The following is a 26,755-nucleotide window of genomic DNA, read 5'->3' on the forward strand; positions in this document are numbered from 1 at the left end:
TTTGTTTGTTTGTTTGTTTGTTTGTTTGTTCTTAGCATGTGGAAATATTTCAAACACCAAGAAGTGTTTAAAGAGTTTGGATTGTTGTGAGACTTAACTTAGTGCATCTTTAGCTGTTGTTGCTTTTAGAAAATATTAGCTTGTGGTCTTCATATTGAAATACACATTTGAGAAAATCCCAGAGTGGGGGCCCAAGTGCCCTATGTTTTGGTATTAATGTATTTACTTGTGGTCAGATTCCAAGAATCCATTTATTTGGAAAAGTGTCAAAAATTTAGATGAGCCAAACAGATTATGAGCACTTGTGATTAGCTGCTTTGGAGTGGTAGCAGCCAAATGTTTTTTCCAGTATTCTTTGCTCATTAATGAAGATATTTTCCCCCATGTAACAACTGTTATCTACATGATAGTATTCATTTGTTTATTTACTTATTTACTCCACAAATATCTTTGAATGCCTACTGTGTGCTAGGTACTTTCCTAGACTCTGGGAATTCAGAAATAGAAATCAACACCAGTCCCTGCCCTCACATTGCTTCCAATCAAGAGGAGGAGACAGATTACCTAAGAAAGCAGTATGAGTACTATGATAGTCTATACAAAAAAAACAACTGATAAGATTTATATAACCCTGTGTCCCCTTAGCCAATGTTTAATTCAACCATTATTATTGGAAAATATCAGTATTTTATTTCTATGCATCTATAGCTATAACAAAAAAGAATGAAACGTCTTTTCAAACTGCCTGTAAGTCAGTATGCAATTTTTTATTTTTATAGGAATTGTTCACTCCTGTGGCAACCATAAATATAGTTAATCAGAATATCTCTGTGACCTTTCTCTGAACAAAGATATAGACCTGTACTTAATTGATCCCTAATACAAATTCAGTTTTGCAACAATACTTTGTTCCAGTTGATCTTTTAGTTCATCATTTTAATTAAGCTTAGCCTTTCTTTAATCTTTCAGCCTTATCAGTAACTGTTACTTTTTGGCAATTTCAAAGAGATTACATTTTTTGAATGACTTTTTTAAAAAACCTCCGTTAATGGTCGTTAACCTTACATACACCAGATATAATTCTGTATAATTAGAGGGACCAAACAGGCAGTTCTTAAGCAGCCAAAATCACCCAAAAGCCGGGAGAACTTTTATCTATAGATCCTTTAAAATTAGACCCATGTCAGATAGATTGGGGGATGGTAGTTTGGTCAAAATATTACCTACTCAAAAATATAAATGACAGTATTTCCACTTGCAATCCCAGAGTAAGGTTTTGCATATCCATTTTGAATAACTTTAGTGAAGTTAAGTGATTTGAAATTGAATGCAGTGGGGTAAGCCTGTAAGACAGCTCAAAGCTATTGCGGGTCAAGGAAATCAGGTAAAGTGGAGTCATCCCCACTTTTCAATCCCCTTCACTGTAGAAACGCCAGTGCCATCGCAGTGCGAGCTCAGCTGCATCTTTTTATATGTATAGAAGTTTTAAAATCAATTTGATTTTCACTGGTGTGATTCTCTAGTGTACTTAATATGCTATGGACAGATTTCTGAGAATAGTAAGAAGCAATTACACTTCTCATGAATATATAGCGGATGAAGCACTCTGATTCATTATTCCATTTCTATTTTAGAACATGCTTCTGATTTTTTTTAAAAAAAAAAAGCAAAAAAAGAAGAAAAATTCTTTAATGTATAGACTAGTAGATCAGAGTTTTAATTCTCTCACTTGGTGACATTGAGCAAACCCTTAAACTATTTTGTGCCTCAGTTAATCTACCTATAAAATTTGATAAAACCTCCCACCTCTAGTTTACTAGCGACATCTAGTTATCTACAATGTATTTTGAAGTCTTTCAATACATGTATTCAATAATTTCCTTATTTCAGATATCAGTTTATTTTTACTTATGAAAGTTTCCTTCTTACTAATGATTATTAGAAATATAGAACTCAAGGAGATAGAGAAGGTCAATGAAAAAATTTCCAGGAAAAAAAATTAAACAGCATTAACTCACAATACCAGTTCTAAAACTCAAGAGCTTTCTAAATGGACTCTAGATGCACTAATCAAAAATATTTAATTTACTGATTCAAGATGCAGTGTGTATGCACCTTGCAATAAATTTTGATCATGAATGGCAAAGTTTGCCATAACTCTTAGTTTACTATATCCCACTGGTATTAATCTTACACTTGCTCCTTTTTTTTTCACTAATGGAGTTAATATTTAGTTAGTTCATTCTGTAGCATATGCTCTCCAGTGGTAATGATTTTTTTTTCTTTTCTGTTCTGTGACCTCACTGAAGTGCCAAACGTCACAAGGGAAGTCGTTCAATGTAGAATTTAACACCAAGAAATTAGAAGTCTATGTCCCACTGATAGAGGAGAAAATTATTTAACCTTGCTTTCTATATAATTGATTTTTTAATGCCTTAATGCAAAGTGTTTTTTAAAACCTCTCTATGCCATATGTTGTGCTGTATTTTGGTTATTCTTAAGTGTACTAGTTACAGTAACTGTAGATTAATTTTGACCCTATCCAAATTATACCTCTAAGATAGAGTGTCAGAGACAGAGAAAATAAAAAATCCAGAAAATCTCACTTAGAAGCAGATTATAAGACTAAGATCAATTTTAAAATTCAGAGTTTATTTGGGAGTTAAACATGTATACATGTAGCTTCTGTTCAACAATGGCCAGGCCCTGTGCCTGCTGTTGAGTAGCAGGAGGACAGAACCTCAGTCCAGCCTGGAATGACAAGAAGCTGTATTGGGGGCAGCATGCAGAGATCATTTGCAGCTTTGCACGCAGGAGATGCCTTCTCTTCTAGGATGTGCTGCCCTGCAGCAGAACACAGACACTGCTAGCACATGAGTCTATGCGAACTGTGGAAATATCTGGACACTTGACCAAAATTATACCTTTCTTCATCCAGATATTAGAGTGCATGTGTATCTCATGTATAGACACAGCCTTGAACCAAAATAATTTTATTTACTAAATTTGCTGGACACAGTGGCTCATGCCTGTAATCCAAGCACTTTGGGAGTCCAAGGCAGGTGGATTGCCTGAGGTCAGGAGTTTGAGACCAGCCTGGCCAACATGGTAAAACCCTGTCTCTACTAAAAACACAAAATTAGCTGGGAGTGGTGGCGGGCACCTGTAATCCCAGCTACTCAGGAGGCTGAAACGAGAATTGCTTGAACCCAGGAGACAAAGGTTACAGTGAGCCATTCCAGCCTGGACGACAGAGCGAGACTCCCTCTCAAAAAAAAAAGAAAAGAAAAGAGAAGAAAAAAATATTTACTACATTTACTTGTGAGTGTGCAATTAGATAACACACTTTCTTTTTTTCTGCAGACTTCCTCTGTGGACAGGCATTTTCTTTCTTCTAAAACAAAACAAAACATTTTCTCCAAATATTTTTCATCAAGTGTCAACAATAGTACTAGGAGGACATAGAGGCCTTTTCAGTGATAAGCAACCGCCTACTCCCTGGGGCTGCTGGCTGGGGCCATGCTTCTAAGTGCCAGTAGCTGGCTTAAGGGAGAATTTAAAAGGGAGAGAGCCAAGACAAGGAGTAGGAAACCAAGTAGGGGTGAAAGGACTGGGGGCAGCCTGGCACAGTGGCTCATGCCTATAATCCTAGCACTTTGGAAGAATGAGGCAGGAGGATTCCCTGAGCCCAGGAGTTCGAGACCAGACTGGGCAACATAGGGAGACGTACAAAAATTGTTTAAAAATTAACCTGGCATGGTTAATTTTTAATTACTGCAGAATGACAGGCTGCAGTAAGCCATGTGCACACCACTGCACTCCAGCCTGGGCAACAGAGCAAGACCCTGTCTCAAAAAAAAAAAAAAAAGGAAAGAAAGAAAGAAAATAGTAGGAAGGAGAAAGAATGTATTTCCACAGAAGGGATGGGTGAATGCCACATTATTTACCCTTTATTCAAATGTCAGGAGTTTCATATTGTACCCCGTATGCATGGTATACCCTACATGTGTGCAGGACACGATATTTAAAAGCTCTTACTTATTGAATTCAGAGTTTGGCTTGAAAAGAGTGATAACTGTTTAATCAGCTTCTCCTGTCCCATGTCCACCAACAGAACAGGTCATCTTACCATTCATTTGGCTCTTACAGTTAAATGAGCTCTACAAATGTACAATATTTTTGCTGTTGGAGGGCTCGGCAGACATATATGTTGATTAATATTTTCAGGTCACAGTTAAAATTCAGTGCTGTGGGTTTTGTTTGTCTCTGAAAGAAATTTTCAAATTGTCAGATGAGAGCAAAACTTATCTTCTACTGGAGCATCACAAATTTCCCCAGTAAACTGAATGTATAGTTAGCCTCATTTAGTCAGAATATGCAAATGGATCAAAATGTTCTTTTTACATATAGGAATAAGTTAGTGCTTTAAAACCTCTCATGACAACTAAGGATTTAGAAAAGCATTAGTTGGTATTTCTCTTACAAAGCAGAATGAATTAAAAAGTGCAACAAGTATTTGTGGAATGTATTTGTACCCCTCCCTAAGGATTACCTGTACGGTAGGGTCTCTCTGCCCTCAGAAAGTATATTTTCTAGCTGAGGAAGACCAGACTAATATACGTAAAACACTAGAACATCAGGTACAAAGGAGTAGAGTAAAGACAATAAGCACTTAGGACTTCAGCCCAGGAAGGGATGAATCAGCAAGATTTGCAAAAGTTGGAAAATGCTTATGGAAGAAAAGTGTCTTAGTCTGGCCAGGCTGCTATAAAAAAAAATAATAATAACATTGACTGGGTGGATTAAACAATAGATCTGTTTCTCTCAGTTCAGGATGCTGGGAAGTCCAAGATCAAGGCACTGGCAGATGCAGTGATTGGTGAGGGATCTCTTCCTGGTTCATAGATGGCCGTTTTCTTGCTGCATCCTCACATGGTGGAAAAGTAGGGATGGAGCTCTCTGGGGTTGCTTTTATAAGGGCACTAATCCCATTCATGTGTGCTCTGCCCTCATGACCTAATTACCTCCTAAAGGCCCCGCCTCCTCTAATACCATCACCCTGGGGATTAGGATTTAAATATGTGAATTTGGGGATAAGTGACACACAGGCATTCAGTCCTTAATAAGAAGAGACTTGGATGACATTCTGATTTTGGTTGCACAAGGAATAGAGGAGAGGGCACCTTAGGACAGAGAAATGACATAAGGCAGATGTAGGCAGCAGATGTGAAAAATGCCTCTTGGGCAATAAAGACAGGATGGGCCAGGCACGGTGGCTTACTCCTGTAATCCCAGCACTTTGGGAGGGCGAGGTGAGTGGATCACCTGAGTTCAGGGGTTCAAGACCAGCCTGGGCAATGTGGTAAAACTCTGTCTCTACAAAAAAATACAGAAAAAAAAGTAGCCAGGCATGGTGGTGTGCACCTGTAGTCCCAGCTACCTGGGAGGCTGAGGTAAGAGGATCACCTGAGCCCAGGAGGTTGAGGCTGCAGTGAGCCTGGATTGTGTGACTGTACTTCAGCCTGGGTGGCACAGCAAGACCTTGTCTCAAAAAGAGAGAGAGAGAGAGAGAGAGAGAGAGAGAGAGAGAGGATGGCTCAGCAGGTTGGACAAGATTATGGGAGAACCTAGAGACTTTGGGGGAGAACTTTAGAGTGAGTGGAGTCTGATGGAGACCGTAGGGAGCCATTGCAGCTTCTTGAGCAGAAGCTTGCCATGATATTTAAGAGAAAGTAATTATCCTAGTGCCTTGAAAGCTAGTGTTATTGACTCTGTTGGCTGTTTGTTTGTTTGTGTTGTTCATATAATCCATTTCCTCCTCATTTGCTGTCTACTGCTCATACCTGCTTCAGCATGGCACTTCTCACACCCATCTCTCTTGTACTTCCAGTTTCTAATGACATGTGAGGGCAGAACCAAGAGTGGGGTGGAACATTCACTTAGAACATGGAACCACTGCTGCTGGAGGACGCTGGAGAGACCAGGAAAGCAGGCTTCTGAGGTGCCAGGCTATCTGGTCTCCAGCTGCGCTCAGCAGTGACATAGTTTCCCTGATATGGCACGATGCTGCCTCCACCCTCCCAGGGGAACCAGATTCTCAGAAACCATTCAGATCACAGTGAACTCATCCTGCAAATGTGCACTTGGGAAGTGCTAAGTGCTGGTGTAGACACCTTCCTAAGCAGCAGCTTTTTCTTTTCCTCTTCTCTTTTTTATTTGAGTCAAAGGCTCACTCTATCACTCAGCTGGAGTGCAGTGGCCAGTGGTGCAATCATGACTCACTGCAGCCTTGACCTCCAGGGCTCAAGTGATTCTCCCACTCAGAGTAGCTGGGACTACAGGAGCCCGCCACCGTACCCAGCTAATCTTTGTCTTTTTTGTAGACACAGTGCTTCATCATGTTGCCCAGGCTGGTCTCAAATTCCTGGACTCAAGCACTCTCTCTGCCTCGGCCTCCCAAAGTGCTGGGATTACAGGTGTGGGCACCTGTAATTACATGGCACCGCACCAGGCCTTTAGCAGCAGCTTTTAGTCACCTGCATCCACAGGAGGCATTGTATGCCCTAGTTGCACATTACTCTCCAACTTCAAACCAGGTTTTTTCTATAGTCTTAGACATGTTTGAGGCCAGGCTTCCAAAAAACATGTTCCTTCCATGTATCATTTTCTCTCCTACAACTCTACACTGTTAAGATCGCTATGCTTTCCCCCTAACCAACCCTCCCCCCTTTTCTTTTTCTGAGATGGAGTCTCACTCTGTCACCCAGGCTGGTGTGCAGTGGTGCAATCTCGGCTCACTGCAACCTCCGTCTCTCAGGTTCAAGCAATTTTCCTGCCTCAGCCTCCTGAGTAGCTGGGATTATAGGTGCCCAATACCATGCCTGGTTAGTTTTTGTAGTTTTAGTAGAGATGAGCTTTACCATGTTGGCCAGGCTGGTCTCCTGACCTCAAGTGATCCACCCTCCTCAACCTCCCAAGGTGCTGGGAGTACAGGTGTGAGCCACCGTGCCAGGCTCACCAAACCCTTTTTTAAAAAGGAATCCAGTACTCACTTTGGCAGCACATATACTAAAATTGGAACAATACGGAGAAGATTAGCATAGCCTCTGTGCAAGGATGACACACAAATTTCTGAAGCAGTCCATATTTAAAAACAAAAGGTGTGAAGGGAAAATAAGGGATAAAAAAGTAAGCATTTTAATTTAGGGATGTTCCAAACCCATTCATTAATTCTGACAAAGTAAAATGTATCCAACCTGATGGAATTTTTAGAAAAATTGGGAGCTCACTGTCAACTAAATCACATTTATTTACTCTAGTATTAGACTGCCTTTTTTTTTTAACCAGATGGAAACCATTAGCAGTAATAGTGAACAAATATATCCAGGCTCCCAGAGGTCATTTTTAACCACCATTAACAATCTGGTTTTCACAGATTAGTAATATACGAAAGGCAACAGTCCAGTAAAAGATACACAAAAGGCAGCAGAAGCTTCTGTGCTTCTTATTTACCTAACATTTAGCCGTTTTAAAAACTCTTTGTAAGTGAGGCATTCAAATCCTCTAAGCTCAAAATTGGCAGATTTTACCCAGAAGATGCAGCAAAATATCTGTTTGAAATAGACGCCGATGCAAAGTGTTAATAAAACCTTTACAAAGCTGATGAAAAGACAAGCTTTTTATTAATGTCATCAGTAGATTTGCCTGTGGTTAATATAGTTTCCATTTACTAGCTACTTGTTTCGTGGCTTCATACCAATGTAAAGCTACTAATCATGAAGTAGGAAAGAAATGTCTTTTTACATATCATATTTTAAGTTTTAAATTCACTTATCTAATGAAACATAGTATAAGATAAACAGTCCACAAAATATACTAATGTGTCAAAAGGAATCTGGTCATAATTTGGTAAGACTATGGTTTCTAGAATTGCCTATTTAGGTATAAAGATCTCATTTAAATCATGCTTCGAGTGGTTGAAAAAGTTGTAGAATGTAGTCTCATTATGCCCTGTAGATAAACACAGAGATACATGCATGCCTCTTTCTTCTCTCGTTCAGATTCAATATTGTATGCCGGTATTTTCAAAAATTCTACACCTTTAACTGGTTAATTGAGACTGCACATAATGTTCATGTATCTTCATTTTGAAATACTATTTTTCTTGGTTTACACATTAATGATTTGTTATCAACCTTCATGTTACCCTGGTTTTAGATAATAGAATTTTTTTAGGAATTGCAGTGAGGCCTATATTTAAATTGCTTCACAGATATTTCCTCTCTATTTTCTCTTTATCTAGAGAAGAAAGCCAAGGTATCAAGGTTCAAAAGTACATCTAAGCCTATAGAGAGGTCATGTCTGAGATGAGAATGTGAATGAGGTTGTAGGAATCTGATCTGGATATTAGAGAGGATACTTGCTATTAAGGAACTTAGAAATGCCAAGGATATTATTAGACTCCTTCCCCTAATGATGCTTATGTTCTGGAATATTTGCATATATTTATATAGATGCATTTACCTACACACACACGCACATGCACAAACACACACAAACATACTCCCAACAGTCATCAAGTAAAATGCACTTGAATTGCCATTGAAAATATCATGCTGAAAATTTTCCTGTCTGTCCATGATACTGTTATAGGTCACCACTTCAGGGAAAAATCCTGTTTCCCTCTTTGCAGAAATTTTTACTGTAGCAATGAAATCTCCCCGTACTTCTACAAGTGCCCAGGGACATTACGTTTTGTTTTTTGCTGAGGGAAATAAATTAGTAAGGAGATCTGTGATGAATTCTGGCCCACGCCATAATTTAGAATTTACGACCTCTTGGAGTCCTTTTCAGAAACAACTGCAGACACTTTACTGAGTGCTTATTGTATGTTCAGCACTGTGCTAGGCACTGACCATACTGAGCCCCTGCCCCAAAGTAACACATGGCCCACTGAGTGAGGACAGGGAGTAAGGAAACAGCACCCACCATGCTTGAGGCCTGTGCAAGGCACTCTGGGGACACAGAGGAGGGACAGGGGAAAGGGAGGAGGATCCATGAAGCCTCAGAGCCCCTTTGTTCTACTATACATCTTTAGACAGAAATGAAAAGCTTGATTAAATTATGTGAGTATTGAGGATAGTAGGTTGAATTTTTTAAAAATTCTGATTAGCTGAATGATTGGATTCTGGTTTATTTAGACTGGGTTTGTGGACTCAATTTATGGCTGTGGATAAAGACATTTTCTTAGCTTGCCATCCTAGCCAGCTCATAAGCGAAATAGCATTAACGATCTAGCCTTTATGCACAATATAGTTTTCTTTGGTCAATGAAGATCATTTAAGAGATACCAGCAAGCAAGTAACTATTTACAAACTACTACAAGTTAACTTATTTTATCTCTCTGTTTTAAGTTGATTTTTACATTTTTTACTTTTCATTTTATTTATTTTTTTATCTTGAGACAGGATTGCCTAGGCTGGAGTGCAGTAGTGAAATCACAGCTCACTACAGCCTCAATCTCCCAGGCTCAAGTAATGCTCTCACCTCAGCCTCCCAAGTTGCTGGGACTACAGGCACACACCACCACATTCAGCTAATTTTTGTATTTTTGTGGAGACAAGGTTTTGCCATGTTACTCAGGTTGGTCTCAAACTCCTGGCCTCAAGCAAACCTTCCACTTCAGCCTCCCAATTACAGACATGAGCCACTGCACCCAACCTTAAGTTGATTTAAAAAACAAAAACAAACTATCAGTTATTGGGAAAACCCTCCAGGCTTATCAATTATCTTAGAAGCACGACTCAAAGCCTCCTCCCACTTCTTTTTCAGTGTCTCAAATTTTGATGGTGCAAGAAAGCTGGGCCCATGACTCCAGTCTTGAGGACCTTCCCATTCAAACCAATCTTCCACCCTTCAAAGAGCAGTGGGGACTCCGATCAGACTTCTACCAGAAATCTTGACTATCCAGACTCCTCTTTTGCCCATTCTAGCAATTTCCTTTTTTGGAAAGGATGGATAGCGGTAGGGAGCTAGAGAGGGAATAACTTCAAGAATCTGCTTTTCTGGAGCTGCCGTCACAGGCCAGGCAGGCTCTGCCTTTCTTTTCTGCACCTCCCCTCCACGGTTCAAGGAGATCGTATGCGAGTGAATAAGGACAACATTTGGTTATGAGGACTCCCAATTTCAGGTTATATTAAATAAGCTCTTTTGCAGATATTAAAAGAAAATGAAAATGAAAACTTACAGAACTAGCCTACACAAAACTAATAATATTTTTTCTCCTTTTTTAAAAGGTGAACACACACAAGAAACCAATTCACCTCATTCACTCAAAAAGGATGTAGAAAATATGGGGAAAGGTAAATGAAAGTTTGGATTCTGTAGAACTTCTCTCAGCTTTAAACCACTATGGAGATAATAGGAGGATATTTTTGTTCTACATCATATTTTTAGCTTGACAAGCAACATATGAATAATATATGGACCATTGGGTGGATATAATTGAGATTAATGCATACATATCAATCAATACATGACACTGTAATATAATACTTTAAAATAATATATTACATTGATTTATATTCATGGATTTCTGCACAAAATCTATCCTATATCTATGCAACACTTTTTAAATTGGTAAAATATTTTGTCTTATAATAATAAATTGCCATATATAACAGTTCTCTGGAGAGTTATTTGTAAAGATTAGTAAAATGACTCTTCTTTTTTTTTTATTAGAAGAACTTCAAAAGGTTTTATTTGAACAAATAGATTTACGGAGACGACTGGAACAAGAATTCCAGGTGTTAAAAGGAAACACATCTTTCCCAGTATTCAGTAAGAAGTTACTTTTATTTCATTGAATTTATGATAATTGATTATGTTTCTATTATTAGGCTTAAGAATGTAATTCTAAGTATTAAATGATTGTGCAAAACTCACACTGTCTTCTCATGGTCTGCCTAAATATTCATAAATTTTAGTTTCTCTTATTTAGGCTTTCAATTGACTCACAGATAAAATTTCTTACAAGAACCTTTTGGTATTTATGTATGGATATACATGTATCTGTATGTGTATGTTGTATTTTTAAATATGTGTGTAAATATATAATTAAATATGTAAATACATTTAAGTCTTTAAATATATTTAAATTATAGCTTTTAAAACCAAAGAACTACTCAGGTATTTACATTCTCTAAGGTAGGCAAACAGAAGAAAAAGTTAACTTTCACTCTCAGATTGTTCTGGATAGCTTCCTGATGCTTGAGATATGTATAAATATGAAAATCTAAACTTTAACAATTCAAGGTACACAAATCTATTTTATTAAATGAAACTGGTATAATTTTAGTAGTTTTAGGTTCTCCGTCTATATTTAATGTTAAAATTCCATTCCAAATTTAGAGGCAGAAGATATTGTAGCCTAAAAACTGTTGGTTCTACTCCCAGAGTCTTGGAATTTCCTAAGACTGTGTGGTAGGTGTCCAGATTTTTAAAATTCATCTGCCCTTGTCTGGGTCACATTGGACAAATACATCACAGTAGTGTTTTTCAAGCTTTTTGGAGTTTGATTTAGTCATACTCCCCTCTCCAGAGAAAGGAAAATGGGAAAATCGTATGCGAACTTCTTTTTCTTTTCTTTTCTCTTTTTTTTTTTTTTTTTTTGAGATGGAGTCTTGCTGTGGTGCAGTGGTGCAATCTCAGCTCACTGCAACCTCTGCCTCCTGGGTTCAAGCAATTCTCGTCTCAGCCTCCCAAGTAGCTAGGAGGCTGGACAGTGGTGCGATCCAGCTCACTGCAACCTCTGCCTCCTGGGTTCAAGCAATTCTCTTGTCTCAGCCTCCCAAGTAGCTAGGACTATAGGTGCATGACACCAAGCCTGGCTAATTTTTGTATTTTTAGTAGAGGCTGGGTTTCACCATACTGGTCAGGCTGGTCTCAAACTCCTGACCTCAGGTAATCCACCCGCCTCAGCCTCCCAAAATGCTGGGATTACAGGCATGAGCCACCATGCCCAGCCTGCAAACTTATTTTTCTAATTATATATATTTAAAATTAATTTTTTCTGGGGCACATTTTTAGAATGTCAGCATACTTCTTGTTATTAATCCAGAAATCACAAAACTCAAGTTGTTAATTTCTGTACCAGCATCTGGGAGATTTTAAAATAATTGCGATAATTTCAATAATGTCAGCTTGAAGGTCTTCATTCATTAGGGCTTCCTAAACGTAATCGTTGGCACAACTGAATGACATACTTAGGTAGCATTTTTGAATAGCACCAGATTCCTGGTAACATATCAAACTGAGTTTGACCAAAACATTTAGTGGGAATTCAAAACGTAGAGGTCACCATATGATGGAAGAGAGCACTGACCACAAGGTGGGTCTGCAAAGTGTGTGCTCTCTGCATACTCCAAGGGAGGTTGGAGCTCATGATACTTCAGTTATTTTGAATTCAGAGAATGCCTGCAGGGCCTTAGAATGAGACTGAAAGGAGAAGAATGGCCAATAGCTTTTGATAGCATAATTAGGAATATTGTGATACTTACAGCTTTGAGAAAAGGGGAAACATTTAAAATATCTTTGAAACCATAAGAAACATGTGCTTTGAAAGGATGTAGGATTATCTAACTTTTTTATTTTTTTTTGAGATGGAGTTTCACTCTTGTTGCCCAGGCTAGAGTGCAATAGCCTGATCTCAGCTCACTGCAACCTCTGCCTCCTGGGTTCAAGCGATTCTCCTGCCTCAGCCTCCCAAGTAGCTGGGATTACAAGCATGTGCTGCCACTCCTGGATAATGTTGTATTTTTAGTGGAGACAGGGTTTCCCCATGTTGGTCAGGCTGGTCTTGACCTCCCGAACTCAGGTAATCCCAAAGTGCTGGGATTACAAGCGTGAGCCACCGCCAGTAACTTTTGAAACTGTATCTTAAGAAAGACTGCACAGTTCCTTGGCCCCCATGAGCAGGCATTGAATGGTATGTTTCTCCACTAGCTGATGTTTATCTAATGTTGAGTTTGCAAGTCCCTGCTTTTAGATCTAGCAGAGTGGGTCCAAGTTCCACTGAATCCCTGACATGCCCTTCTAACTCCCTATGAAACCACTGTGGTCATAATTCATCCCATTAATAAAAGCTAATTAATATTCATTTTAAGTAAGTAATCCATGATCATATATATATATATACACATACATATATATATAATTTTAGTAACTACTCTGTAATACAACATGTTTCTGTTAAACAAAATGTTAGAATGTTACAGTACTCGCCAGCTTCAATTCAGACCTCTCACTCATCATTTTGATCTGTGTTAATATGTGTCCTCTGTGATTGCCACATACATGAAACACTTCAATTAAATAGTAACGGGAAAATTTCCTTTTTTTTATCTGCAACATATGCCACTGACCAAGGAAGTGGCATTTGTGTGCCCAAGTTTAAATAATGCGTGGTTTAGACACACCGCAAAGAGGCAGTCAATTTCACACAGATAAAAATAGCAAATGCACATTATGTGCTTGTTAACTAAATGTGAGGGGCCATAAGGCTAGAAGACAGCTTTAGATTCACTCAGATGAAAAGGGGAATACCGAGCTTCGTGAAGCCTCATCGGAAAGTAGCATAGAGGAATTCTCTTGAGTGTTTTGCAAAGCTTTTTACTAGGAGGTAAACAGATGCTCACAGTCACCACACTTAAAATCCTGTTCACTTAGGGCACTCCAGACCTAGGCTAGGAGCAATAGCATGTGAGAATTGAGAATCTAGGCTCAAAAATCGACCAGACCTGAGTTCATTTTCAGGCTCTGCTACTTGCTGGTTGTATGACCTTGAAAACTGTAAAATTGGGCAGATAATTCCTGTCTCGTAGAAGAACTAGAGGACTAAATGAGAGATCTATGTGAAGTGCTGTGCACATGCTGGGCACAGGATAAGTACAATTATGATGGTGATTGTGAAGCAGAAAAAGGAAAGGGAGAGGAACAGCACTGAGCTCTAGAAAAGCATTTCTGAACTTGGGTCCAAATATTTGGCTTCTGGCCAGGTGCGGTGGCTCACACCTGTAATCCTAGCACTTTGGGAGGCCAAGGCGGGTGGATCACTTGAGGTCAGGAGGTTGAGACCAGCCTAGCCAACATGGTGAAACCCCATCTGTACCAGAAATATAAAAAATTAGCCAGGCGTGGTAGCATGCTCCTATAATCCCAGCTACTCAGGAGGCTGAAGCAGGAGAATCACTTGAATCCAGGAGGCAGAGGTTGCAGTGAGCTGATATTGCACCACTGCACTCCAGCCTGGGTGACAGAGTGAGATTCCATCTCAAAAAACAACAAATATTTGGCTTCTTGTCGTGGTTCTGAGGGTTACTGAGAACCATAGGAATCGTCCTGAGCATACAGAGGGTACAAATAAAGATAACAGAGACAAGGAGCAGGAGGAGGAGGAGGAAAGGAGGGAGGAATGGTAGAGGGAAAAAGGAGAAGGAGGAGGGAGAGACAGAAAAGGAGGATGAGGGAGGAAGTTGGAGGAGAAGGAGGAAACAAGTCTCCACACTCGGGGAGCAGCAGTTGGGAGGAGGAAGAGAAAGAAGCAAGTCTCTGCACTTGCTGGGACAGAGGCTTCCAGAGCTGCTCTCCGTTAATACTTATGTGTGGCCCGGGTGGGGAAATCTGGGGAGGAGAAAACAGGGCATGGCAGGCATTTGCCATTACAGCAGAGTCAGAGAAGCATGGTGGGTCCTAGAAAGGGTTTCAGGTGTGGACGCTGACTGCTCTACTCTCCAGCTGAGTAACCTTAGGCAAGTTCCCTGATCTCTTTTCAACAGTGTAACAACACTACTACCTGCCTCCTGGGGTTGTGGAGAGGATTAAATGAGTGAAAGCCGTGAAGTGTTTAGCATAGTGACAAATGCATAGTAATTACCATTTAACGTGAGTTGTTGCTACTATATACTGTTTTAAAGTTTGATGCTGACATTCTTGTAGTGACTGCATAGTAAACTAGCTAATGTAAGAAACCAGAAGTTTTAGAGGTCTTTTGAGCTGTCATTATAGAAGGTGGAACAGGCAGTGAAACTTGTTTTGATACCAGACAATAAGTTTCAGCAAAAAACTGGGTAGGACATAGCAGAGAGATAGGGAGGGTATCCTAAGGAAAGAGGAGAAGCTGGAATTAGGTGGGAATAGGTGTTTGGGAAAATGGGTAAGGAGGGACTCCACCATTATCAAGGTTACTCTGAGGTGACAATAGGATGTCTGGTCAAACATATTTTGCAATGACAGTCATATTCAATTGGACGGCAGTAAATTATTCAAGGTAACCCCCAATGCCACCATCCCAAACGCCCTCACTCACAACTGGTCGGATCATTTTCGCAGCTGTAAATCCAGAAGTTATTTTTGCCACCGCATTATGTACACCTTTCCCAACAAATCTGTCTCTTCTTCCTCTTTTCTTCCAACACCCTGTGTCTTCCTTTATCACAGCATTCATGCTTTTGCTGTAGTTTTTATTCATTTTGCTTTCTTCCCACTAGCCATCTCATAACCTCAGAGCCTCGCCCTGAACCTGGGACCTGCTAAAGGAGGTAATGAGTGGAGAAGGCCCTCACCAGCAGGGCACCCTGCATCTTCACCTCCCTTCTCCACTCCAGCCCTTTCTGCCGGCTACTGTTAGCCCTGTCTTCCTAAAACTCTAGATTTGGCACCAAATCTTCACCTCAAGAAAATAGAGTGATTTGCACTGTTTATCATGGTATATCTAAGTTAACTCCTATCTGAGTCTCAAAACTCTTTATAATTGTGTGCCCCTCCCCCAACCTCTCCACCCTTATTTCTGTTTCTCCACAGCTCAGCTCCAGTTACCTGGCAGACCACTCTCTCCTCTTGCCCTTCACCTCTGTACACTGTGTCCTCTAGTCCAAAATGCCTACCCTCATGCAAGTCCTCCTCCTTATCTGGGACACAGCTAAAGTTTCGCCATGTCCAAGAAGCCTTGCCACTCTTGCAGTAGGCACCGTTTTCTGAAGTCCTGTTGTGTTCATTTCTAGTACCATGGGTTTTCTGTGTTGACCCCTCTTCTGTTTCACTCTGTTACTCTCCTCTCCCTCTCCCCTTCCCCGCATTGTAAATAGATTTGGGAAAGGGCTGCTCAGAATGTTCTTCCATTGCCACCTGTAGCACCTGGCATATTGTGGGTACGTAACATACACTCAGTAAATGATTGATAGGAACATTGGGGTCATACTTGAAAAGATTAAAACTGACAGTGAAGGATGAAATTGGATCACTGAAGACTGTTGCATAAAGGAGAGTATCCAGGGCTCATGAGTTGAATCCTTAAGATTTGCAGATCTAGTGACAGCTTCATGGCACTTAGAAGAACTGAGTTGAAAGGCCAGTTGGTTATTACAGGAAAGGACTAATGAATGGGGCTTACGAAAAATGTTAGATTTCATCTAAAATGTCATCATTTTAGATTCTTATAAAAAATTGCTCTTCCAAATTATTGTTAAGAGTCCTTGTTATTAAAAACAAATTACATCTCATCTACCTGAATATGGTTGTCTGCATCTTTTACCTGTGACCATTACTGAATTCATTTTATGTTCAGTGGTTTCTTTCCTTCCTCCTTCTTTCCTTTTGTAGCATACTCTGGAAGATGAAGTGGCAGGGGGCAGGGAGGGGGCAGAGCAGGTTCCAAAATACTATACAGATTAAAAGCTTTGGTCCTTTCAGTAGATAGCTATGGAAAAAATTTTTTTAAGTTTTGGCTGGGCACAGTGGCTCAGGTCTGTAATCTCAGCACTTAGGGAAGTCAAGGCAGGAGGATTGCTTGAGCCCAGGAGTTCAAGATCAGCCTGAGCAACATGCTGGGACCCTGTCTCTACAAACACACACACACAAATAAATTAGCCAAGCATGGTGACATGTACATGTAGTCCCAGCTACTAAGGAGGCAGAGGTGGGGAGGAAATCTTAAACCTGGGAGGTCAAGGCTTCCGTGAGCTGTGGTCCATTGCACTCCAGCCTGGGTGACAGAGCAAGAACCTGTCTCAAAAATTAAAAAAATAAATAAAAAGCTTTAATGGTTGTTTAAAAACAGTGATAACAAAATGAAGACACTGTAAACAAGTTGAACCCTAAAGCCTACTGCTTGCTTAGAACATCCCAGTGAACCAGATGTACCCTATGGGTTTGTCGTCTTACTTATGCTTCTAGGAATATAGGCTAGATACTTTTTATTGCTGTTTGGAAAACAGTTAGGCGTTTCCAGCTGTCTTGAGTTTGCAGCGTGCTGCCTTGCTGTTGTGTTGGTTGACTTGCTGCACTTCAGTGTTTTTCTTTGCTACTTCCTTTTATATTATCATTTTCCAAAACTAGTTGGGTTATAAGTGATTCTCATTAGGGAAGTCGACTTAATGATTTTTTCCATATTCAATTAAATGGTGTCTTCATCAACCTTTAGAACATAGAAAAAACATGGCTGGGTGTGGTGGCTCATGCCTGTAATCCCAGCACTTTGGGAGGCCAAGGCAGGCAGATCACTTGAGGTCAGGAGTTCGAGACCAGCCTGGCCAAAATGGTGAAACCTCGTCTCTACTAAAAATACAAAAAAATTAGCCAGGCGTGGTGGCATATGCCTGTAACCTCAGCTACTCAGGAGCCTGAGGCAGGAGAATCACTTGAACCTGGGAAGCAGAGGCTGCAGTGAGCTGAGATCACACCACGGCACTCCAGCCTGGGTGAGAGTGAGGCTCTGTCTCAAAAAAAAAAGAACATAGAAAAAAATTTAGATTTTTGTATGTTTGCCAATTAACAATCTTTATATCTCAAAAGCTGTACACATCCTTGTTGTGGAAAATGTTAAGTATGCAGAAATAAAAAGGAAATAAAACAAAAATCACCCATAATCTTGCCACCTGGAGATAACTAATGTTAATATTTTGGAGCTTCAGCCTTTTAAAATCCATATTAAATGCTTTTTTAAAACAAAATGAAATGTAATACACATCATTTTTTACTTTCTTTTCTTTTTTCTTTTTTTTTTAGCTGAAGTGTGCCTCTTTCCATTACTACACAGCAGTGTATATACTGTTATGTTGGACATTAAGGTCTGTCCAAGTTTTAGATGATGGACACCCGTAACTAAGCCTGTGGGGATCTGAGCCTGTAGGGATCCAAGATGCCTCTGACCTCAGTGATAAACTGAGGTGAATTAGGAAGGAGGGGCTGTGGGAAGCTGACCTGGCTTCAAATCAGTTTATTTTGTTGTTTAAAAAAAAAATTCTTTTTTCTTTTTCTTTATTTCTTTTTTTTTTTTTTTTTTGAGACAGCGTCTCACTGTGTCACCCAGACTGGAGTGCAGTGGTGCACTTACTTCCGGGGGATCACAGAAGATTCTAATTTAGAGAAGGAAACAGCTAAGGGCAATTGCACTATTATTTCCTTAGGTTTTGCATGTATGCACTATTATTTCCTTAGGTTAAACTCCTAAAAGTGCTGCTGTGGCAAAGGGCATGAACTTTTTAAAGGTCTTACCATATAATTTCAAGTTTCTTTTCAGAAAGTTTGGACTAATTTCTGCTCCCATCTTTGGAACAACATGTATCATCCTTTCATTTAATCTTTGCTAATTTAAATGGAAATTCTGGAATCTCATGTTATTTCCTTTTCTTTCATTGCTGGTGATGTTGAGCATCTTTCATGTATCTAACATCCTTTCATATGTTTTGTGAATGCCCATTTCTATTCTCTCCCCATATTTCTGTTGATGTGTTCATTTTCTTATTGATTTGTATAAACCCTCTATACTAAAATGTTAATCCTTTGACATGTTGCAAGTATTTTTTGGTTTGTTTCAATTACCTTTAAATGTTGACTATGGTGTTTTATGTTTGGGGAGTTTAATCTGTTTATAATGTATTGACATACCAAAGTTTTAAATTTGTCTTATCAATCAGTCTTTTTCTTTTTGTTTTTTTTGTCTTTTATGCTCTTCCCCACTCCAATCTTAAAAAAAAAATTCACCTTTTTTTTTTTTGAGAGGGAGTCTTGCTCTGTCGCCAGGCTGGAGTATAGTGGTGCAATCTTGGCTCCCTGCAACATCTGCCTCCCAGGTTCAAGTGATTCTCCTGGCTCAGCTTCCCAAGAAGCTGGGACTACAGGCACGTGCCACTATGCCCAGCTAATTTTCATTTTTTAGTAGAGGCGGGTTTTCACCATGTTGGCCAGGATGGTCTTGATCCGTTGACCTTGTGATCCGCCCTTGGCCTCCCAAAGTGCTAGGATTACAGGTGTGAGCCACTGCACCCAGCCCATTTTTTCCAATACTTTAATGGCTTTTTTTTTTATTTTAACTTAGGGAATTAAGTGTGCTGTTATACAAAAATGAACATGAGTTAAGTCAGGACTAGTTTTCATCATTCCACTCTGAATTGCCCTTAGATGTTTCCTCCTCTAAAATTAGAATCTTCTGTGATTCCCCAAAAGTAAGTGCACCACTGCACTCCAGTCTGGGTGACAGAGTGAGACTCTGTCTCAAAAAAAAGAAAAGAAAAAAGAAAAAAAAATTTTATGACAAAATAACTGATTTGAAGCCAGGTTGGCTTCCCACAGCCCCTCCTTCCTAATTCATCTCAGTTTATCACCCTGGTCAGAGGCATCTTGGATCCCTACAGACAGAGGAAAGTATTCTCCTTCACAGAGGGAGAGTTGCTTGCCATGTGCTCCAGTGTCTGGAACCACACTGATCTTCTTGGAGGCCTTCGGGCCAGAGTGCAGGACCAAGTGTTAGAACCAGGGTAGTTTGTGGAGGGCTGGTTCCCCTGTTGCCCTGTGCCCTTTGACCCACCTCTAGAGCATCCAGACTTGGTGGGGTGGGTGCCAGTTCCTCACATGGTACCTTACACCTAATTGTCATTGGTATAAATCAAAATCTTTCCCTCCCTTCTCCTGCACAGGAAAGTCAGGTGGGTACGTGGAGCCCAATCAAATCAGCTTATTTTGTCATCAAAAAAAATTTCTTTTTCTTGGGAGGGGGTGGGACAAAGTCTCACTCTGTCACCCAGACTGGAGTGCAATGGTGCAATCTCAGCTCTCTGCAGCCTTGACTTCACAGCCTCTGGTGATTCTTCGACCTCAGCCTCCTGAGTAGCTGGGACTACAGATGTGCACCACCATGCCCAGCTAATTTTTTGTATTTTTAATAGAGACAGGGTTTTGCCATGTTGCCCAGGCTGATCTCAAACTCCTGGGCTCAAGCAGTTCTCCTGCCTCGGCCTCCCAAAGGACTGGGATTATAGGTATGAGCCACCCCGCTTGGCCTGTCATCAAATCTTAAAATGCTAGAGCAAGAAAAGACCTGAAAGACCCTATTATTCCACACCTTTGTTTCTTTAGATAAAGGCCTGAGGCTCTAGAGTGGAGTAGTTACTATAGGTGGCAGAATCTCAACCTGCTGATGGATAATTCTGTGTGTTTTCACTCCTCATTTATTAGCTAGCCCCTGCTGTGTGCCAGGCACTGTGGTGGCCTCGAAAATTTAAAAGAGTCTAAATGTATCTTCCTGCCCTTTAAGAACTCAACTGTTTCACAGGGAGACAGATGGATAAGAAGTAATCATAGCATGTGTTATGGATGCATTAATAGAGGTATGGACAGTGTGCTAAAGAAGTAAAAAAAAAAAGGGGGGGGATAAATAATTCTGGTGGAGAGGCTGCAGAATTGGAAAAGACTTCCTGGAGGAGGTAACATTTGAACTGGATTTTAAAGAAAAGGCAGCTGTTTGCTGCAAGGGCAAGATCACAGCAGGGGTGAAGGCACAGAGGCTGGAAATACAATGCACATTTGAGGACTGGAGAGTGGTTTGGTGGCTGGTGGGGTACAGGGGGTTTCCTCTGTGCCCTCTGCTGAAGCCAGCTGAGCCATATGCAGTTCCCCTCTCCTCCTTCCATGTCTTTATGTAGAATGCTGTTCTCCACGTGTCTGCTCAAGCAGCTCTTCCCTCTAATGCTCCCAGAATGAATGAGGGCTCCTCCTTCAATCTTTGCATGGCACCACGTACTTCCCTCTATTACAGTGACTTTGACATCAAAATCAGAGGTGACAGTAGGGATTGGGTCTTTTTTAAAAAATAAATTAGAACACATGTTTGGGGTTGGATAAGAAATTCAAATAGTATGAAAAGGTAGAAGTTGAAAAAAATGAAACGAACAAAGTCTTTTCATCTCTAAGTACCCAGGGTCTCATGAGTGGTAAAGGATTTACTATCTTGAAAGTGATGGAAAGCCATTCCACCACTTTTTTTTTTTAAGCAGGGAATTAAAGGTATTTGGAGAGGAAGGGACTGGAGGCCAGGTGGTCAGCTGGAAAATGATCCAGGGATGAGGTGCCTACATGTGGGAAGTAATTAGCGAAGAGGGGAGGGGATGAAGGTAGAACACATAGGACTCACACAGTAGTTGGCTGTGGAGATGAAAGGAAGAGAAGAAAGGATAACGATGAAGTTTCTGGTTTCCTCAAGCTGCTGTCCTATCAACCACAAATTCAATATGAAATCGTGCTAATTTCTCCTTCAGTGCAGGGAAAAGGCAAAGTTAGTCAAGTCCACACTTTTAAAAAGATCACATGGAGAAGATGTAACATTAAACTGTGCATTTGGAAGTCATTATTTTTTCTACTGCAATAAATATGATCAATATGTAGAATAGTAAAACTATTTTGCATGACAATATCTCTTAAAGTTCTCTCTTCAGATTAAGGTAAGGTCTGTAGAAAGGCACTGGGACAAAGAAGGGCCATAAAATAAGGCTGATCCCAGGGTGAGAGAGTTTGCTGCATTGGGAGTCGGGCCGAAGTACTCTCTTAGGAGTGAGATGAGCTGCAGTGAAGCCAGGCAGACATTTTTCACAGACCTACATCTTATTCACCCAGAAGGTATTATGTACAGGAGGGGCAGCATTTGCTATGCTCAGCTCTGTCTGAGGTCTGCCCCGCTCACTCATGCTGGACTTCTGGAGACAGTGGAAACTCTCAATACCTGTGATTTGCACAAGTGTGCAAAGGTTAAAGAACATGGTTGTGTGGGATGTTTCTGTGTAATTATATGCAAGAGATTATACTAGATGGAATATGAGATACTGTAAAATATAAGACATACTCAGAATTTACTGTCTAGTCTGATTATAGAATGTTGAAAACATTCTTCAAACAAGCATTTAATTTGCCTACAAAAAAAAGACTTAGGGCCGGGCGCAGTGGCTCACGCCTGTAATCCCAGCACTTTGGGAGGCCGAGGCAGGTGGATCACGAGGTCAAGAGATCAAGACCATCCTGGTCAACGTGGTGAAACCCCGTCTCTACTAAAAATACAAAAAATTAGCTGGGCACGGTGGTGCGTGCCTGTAATCCCAGCTACTCGGGAGGCTGAGGTTGCGGTGAGCCGAGATCATGCCATTGCACTCCAGCCTGGGTAACAAGAGCTAAACTCCGTCTCAAAAAAAAAAAAGACTTAAAAGTAGGGGCTGTCCATGGGACTGTCAATGATGTTTTTACTAGATAAACTAAAAGATTTTACACTTAATCTTTCTCTATCTCTCTCTCCTACCAGATAATTTTCAGGATCAGATGAAAAGGGAACTAGCCTACCGAGAAGAAATGGTGCAACAGTTACAAATTGTAAGATGCATTTCTACTTTAAAATAAATGCAACTTGATTGGTTTGTTTTCAGACTACCCAATATGTATGAAACTGTTCACGTTTTTGCATGAAATCCTTTGGTCCACTTACCTCTCAGCTGGCTTAGATGCTAATTACCAAGAGATTTACTTAGACACAGGATAAACAGATGTGGCAGTATGTTTCCTCTAAATGTAACTGCCTACCATGTGTTAATAGACAGATGTGTAAATTATCTCTGTGGGTAAACCAAAGGTACCTGCATTTTCTTCCATTGTGCAAACTTCCAAACACAGGTACCTGCATTTTCTTCCATTGTGCAAACTTCCAAACACAGGTACCTGCATTTTCTTCCATTGTGCAAACTTCCAAACACAATGCTGGGCTACACTAGGAGCTCTGTGAAGGGCAACTGTCTTCCAGCCTCTCCTCCATTCACTACCCACACCTGAGCCAGGCCCTCCACTACCAATAAAACACAATTAATTAGCACAATTAATCAATTAAACTCACTTGAAGGATGATGAAACAAATGATTTCCAAATGAAACGTATTACTCTAATCATTTCTAAAAATGGACACTAAGATCTATTCATATGGAAAAAACAGGAAGATGTCTGATAAGTAAATGTAGTGGTTTTGTTTTGGGTTTTTGTTTGCTTTCTGAATATCGTGCCCTTTGTCACCATGTAGATACAATCTAGTATTATTCATTAGGGCTTTTAAAGCAGTCTCCCAAGCTTCCTTACTATCATGAGTACAATGAGGAAAATTATTTCTGCTCAATATTTATAAGGTATTTTTAATCACCTGGATAAAGACACATATTGATCCTTAGTGATATTCCCAGCATAATTATTATCCTTCATGTTGCCTGACATTTCTGTACTGATCCGTGCTGCCTTTCAGCCGTTAAGCATGGGTCCATGCATATGTGCCTGTCTTGTCTACAGAGCCAGATGTCTAGTTCTTTTGTCAGGATTATTTAAGAAAGGTAGTTATTAATGCTTCCATTCTTCATTGGACAAATCATGCAGTGTTAGTGGAGATTCCTAAGAGTCATTTTTGAAGCAATCGGTTTTCCTTGATCTAACTCAAGTGCTCGTTAACAACTCTCAGTTCTGAAGACCGCTATATAAGATGCGGCTTAAACAAGATTTTCTTCTCATGTTGGTTTTGTTTGCACCTAAATTTACTGGGGAGCAGAGGATTTTCATATTGATATAATAACAAATTCCCATTCTTAGCTTTTGATTCCTTGATAAGAGCTGTAATTACTTGCTGTGAATATATTTATTGTTTTCTCTGCTTAAAGGAAAATTTTAAATAAAAGATTCAATGTAGAGGAATATAACATTTTAAGACCTTCCTTATTTTATACAAGACATCATTTTCAGGGTTTTTAAATTGTTATTATTTGTGTTTGTTTGTTTTTCTTTGTTTTTTGTTTTTTGGGGTTTTTTTGAGACAGGATCTCACTCTGCTGCACAGGCTGGAGTGCAGTGGTGCAATCACAGCTAACTGCAGCCTCAAACTCCTGAGCTCCAGCAATCCTCCCACCTCAGCCTCCCAAGTAGCTGGAACTGCAGGTGTGCATCACCATGCCTGACCAATTTTTTAATTTTTTGTAGAGACAGGGTCTTTCTGTGTTGCCCAGGCTGATCTTAAATTCCTGGCCTCCAGTGTCCTCCCACCTGGGCCTCCTAAAAATGCTAAGATTACAGGCATGAATCACTGCACCTGGCCCATTTTCAGACTCTTAAAAGGAAAAAAAAAAAAATTGCCGGGCGCGGTGGCTCAAGCCTGTAATCCCAGCACTTTGGGAAGCCGAGGCAGGTGGATCACGAGGTCAAGAGATCGAGACCATCCTAGTCAACATGGTGAAATGCCATCTCTACTAAAAATACAAAAAATTAGCTGGGCATAGTGGCACGTGCCTGTAATCCCAGCTACTCAGGAGGCTGAGGCAGAAGAATTGCCTGAACCCAGGAGGCAGAGGTTGCAGTGAGCCGAGATCGCACCATTGCACTCCAGCCTGGGTAACAAGAGCGAAACTCCGTCTCAAAAAAAAAAAAAGAAAAAAATTGCCACAGATGCAACAAAAAAATTGTGATTTCAGGGGGTAGTGGTAACTATAGCGAAATGGGCATCAGGAAAGGAAGCAGTATTTCTTTTAGTGCCCCTATTTAAGGCCAGTTATGTAACCATAATGTCTTAATTTTCTTTGGCATTTGGTTTCTTTAGTAAAAGAGGAAATTATGTTGCATCTATGTAATAAGCAGGTAGGATTGATAAAGGAAAAAAGTCTCATGTCTTTTGAGATACTTGGTACATGGAAGATAAAAATTGGTATTACTAAATTATTTTATTGTACTGTATTATAAAATATTTTGTCATGTGTATTCATCTATCTAGACAAATGTTGTTAATTCACATTCCTATAGATAGTAAACTATTCCTGGTAGCAAATTAAATAGTTTGGGAGAAGCTGGAATTTCCCACCCACGTCCCCCTGCCCTTGTAGCTATCATATAATTCCTGACATACACAAAGGTACATCCAGGGTAACAACATGAAAATTGGTGAAATCGACATGATTTGTCCCTCCTGCTTCTTCCCCTTTTTGTATGTCCCCTACCATTAGATGCCCAGGGTTTTCATGCTGACTCCAGTACTTACCACAGTGTGCAGCGTCAAACAGCTGTCTGTAAACATTTGTTGAATGAATCACCACCCATGATGACCCTGACCCAACTCTGATACTCTCATATAGCAGTCCTCTTAATTATTTTCCAGATTTCCCTGGCTTGGTCCTGGTTTCCCCAAATGTTATTTTACACTAAGCAAATACTACTGCCACAACTCCTAAAGAAATGAATACTAGCAGAATTCGGGGAGCTTCTGTATTACTGTACTGTTTGCACCTAACAGACATGAGCTTTAACCTCTGTAACTTGGGATTAAGACCCATCCCATATAGTTCAGTGTCAGTTCCTCAACCAAAAGAAATGGCTATAAGGTTTAACGTAGTGCCCTTGTAGGGTTATTATAGGGTGCAAGTGAATAATAAACACAAAATGTACATAAAAGTCATAAAATGCTATGCCAATGGAAGTAATCAATTTAATGGTGTGGTCCTTCTCAAAGTATTACCTACAAGAGTGGAGCTATTTAAGCCCTAGTGGCTAGATATATTTTTGTGCAGGAAGGACCCATGTTTGCATGATACTATTTGCTTTAGAATCGAGATTGCAGTTTCAATGTTACTTGAACAGAAATGTATCTAATTCCTTATTCAGCTTGAAGTATTTGTCAAAGTACCTGGGGGAAAATGTCTTTAGAAAATTCTATCTTAAGATTATCAAGAAATTGCAAAGTATCACAATTACTGGTTTTCTGAATATTTTAGTTGATGATATTATTCATCAGTCAGTATGGTTGCATGCTTTGCTTCCTGAAAACAGAAAAATGCACTCAAAATTATTTTATATTTAAAGTTTACAGAACACATATTATGGAATAGGCTTTTTTTCTTGAGATGACATAAAAACCCACTCTATCTTGCAGTCATGGAGAATTCAAATATATTAAAACTATCATATTTTGTAATGATTCCCAAAGACCCACAATGCATTTATCCTATGTTGTTAAAAAGTGTTTCTATTCAAAAAACTTATATCAAAAGCATCTTGGGTATCATTGCCATAGAAAGAAAACTTATGAATTTCTTTGGCTCCTGCATTTTTAGATTCTCTGTTGACTGTCATTTGTGCACCATTGCTTCTTTTTCCCTGTTAAATGTAAAGTTGCAATGACTACAGAGTCAAATGATTGACTCTCTTTGTGTCTTTATAAATGAATGTGCATTTATCTTAATGTGAGATTGAAAGCATGTGAGGAATTATTTAACATTTATACATGGCTTTAAGCTACCTTTAAAAAAAAAATCTCGACATTTGAGTTTTATGGTATTTAACATGGTTTGTATTAATATCCCCCACCCCTGCCCTGGGTTTTCAAGTGTTTATAGCATTTTTATGACTAAGCCACATTTAGTTATGCAAAACA

At 39.8% G+C, this 26,755-nt stretch overlaps 1 protein-coding gene and 1 non-coding gene across 3 annotated transcripts in view; both read left to right on the top strand.

The window, feature by feature from the left end:
* Nucleotides 1-26,755, top strand: part of SKOR2 (SKI family transcriptional corepressor 2) — a 46,870-nt gene that overhangs the window by 10,025 nt on the left and 10,090 nt on the right. Inside the window, exons 5-7 of one of the 2 annotated variants that reach the window (XM_064378970.1) lie at nucleotides 10,296-10,361; nucleotides 10,741-10,839; nucleotides 22,619-22,686. In XM_064378970.1, coding sequence (XP_064235040.1) covers nucleotides 10,296-10,361; nucleotides 10,741-10,839; nucleotides 22,619-22,686 — 233 coding nt within the window. Of the gene's footprint in view, nucleotides 1-10,132; nucleotides 10,174-10,295; nucleotides 10,362-10,740; nucleotides 10,840-22,618; nucleotides 22,687-26,755 lie in introns of those variants that run through there. The other variant, XM_064378971.1, reaches the window with a different exon arrangement.
* Nucleotides 7,045-7,151, top strand: LOC135276101 (U6 spliceosomal RNA). Its single transcript, XR_010343671.1, has one exon. It is a non-coding gene; the product is annotated as a U6 spliceosomal RNA (small nuclear RNA).

Source organism: Aotus nancymaae, unplaced genomic scaffold, assembly GCF_030222135.1.
Source record: "Aotus nancymaae isolate 86718 unplaced genomic scaffold, 86718_ANA_hifiasm-v0.15.2.pri h1tg000020l, whole genome shotgun sequence".
NCBI classification, from domain to species: Eukaryota; Metazoa; Chordata; class Mammalia; order Primates; family Aotidae; genus Aotus; species Aotus nancymaae.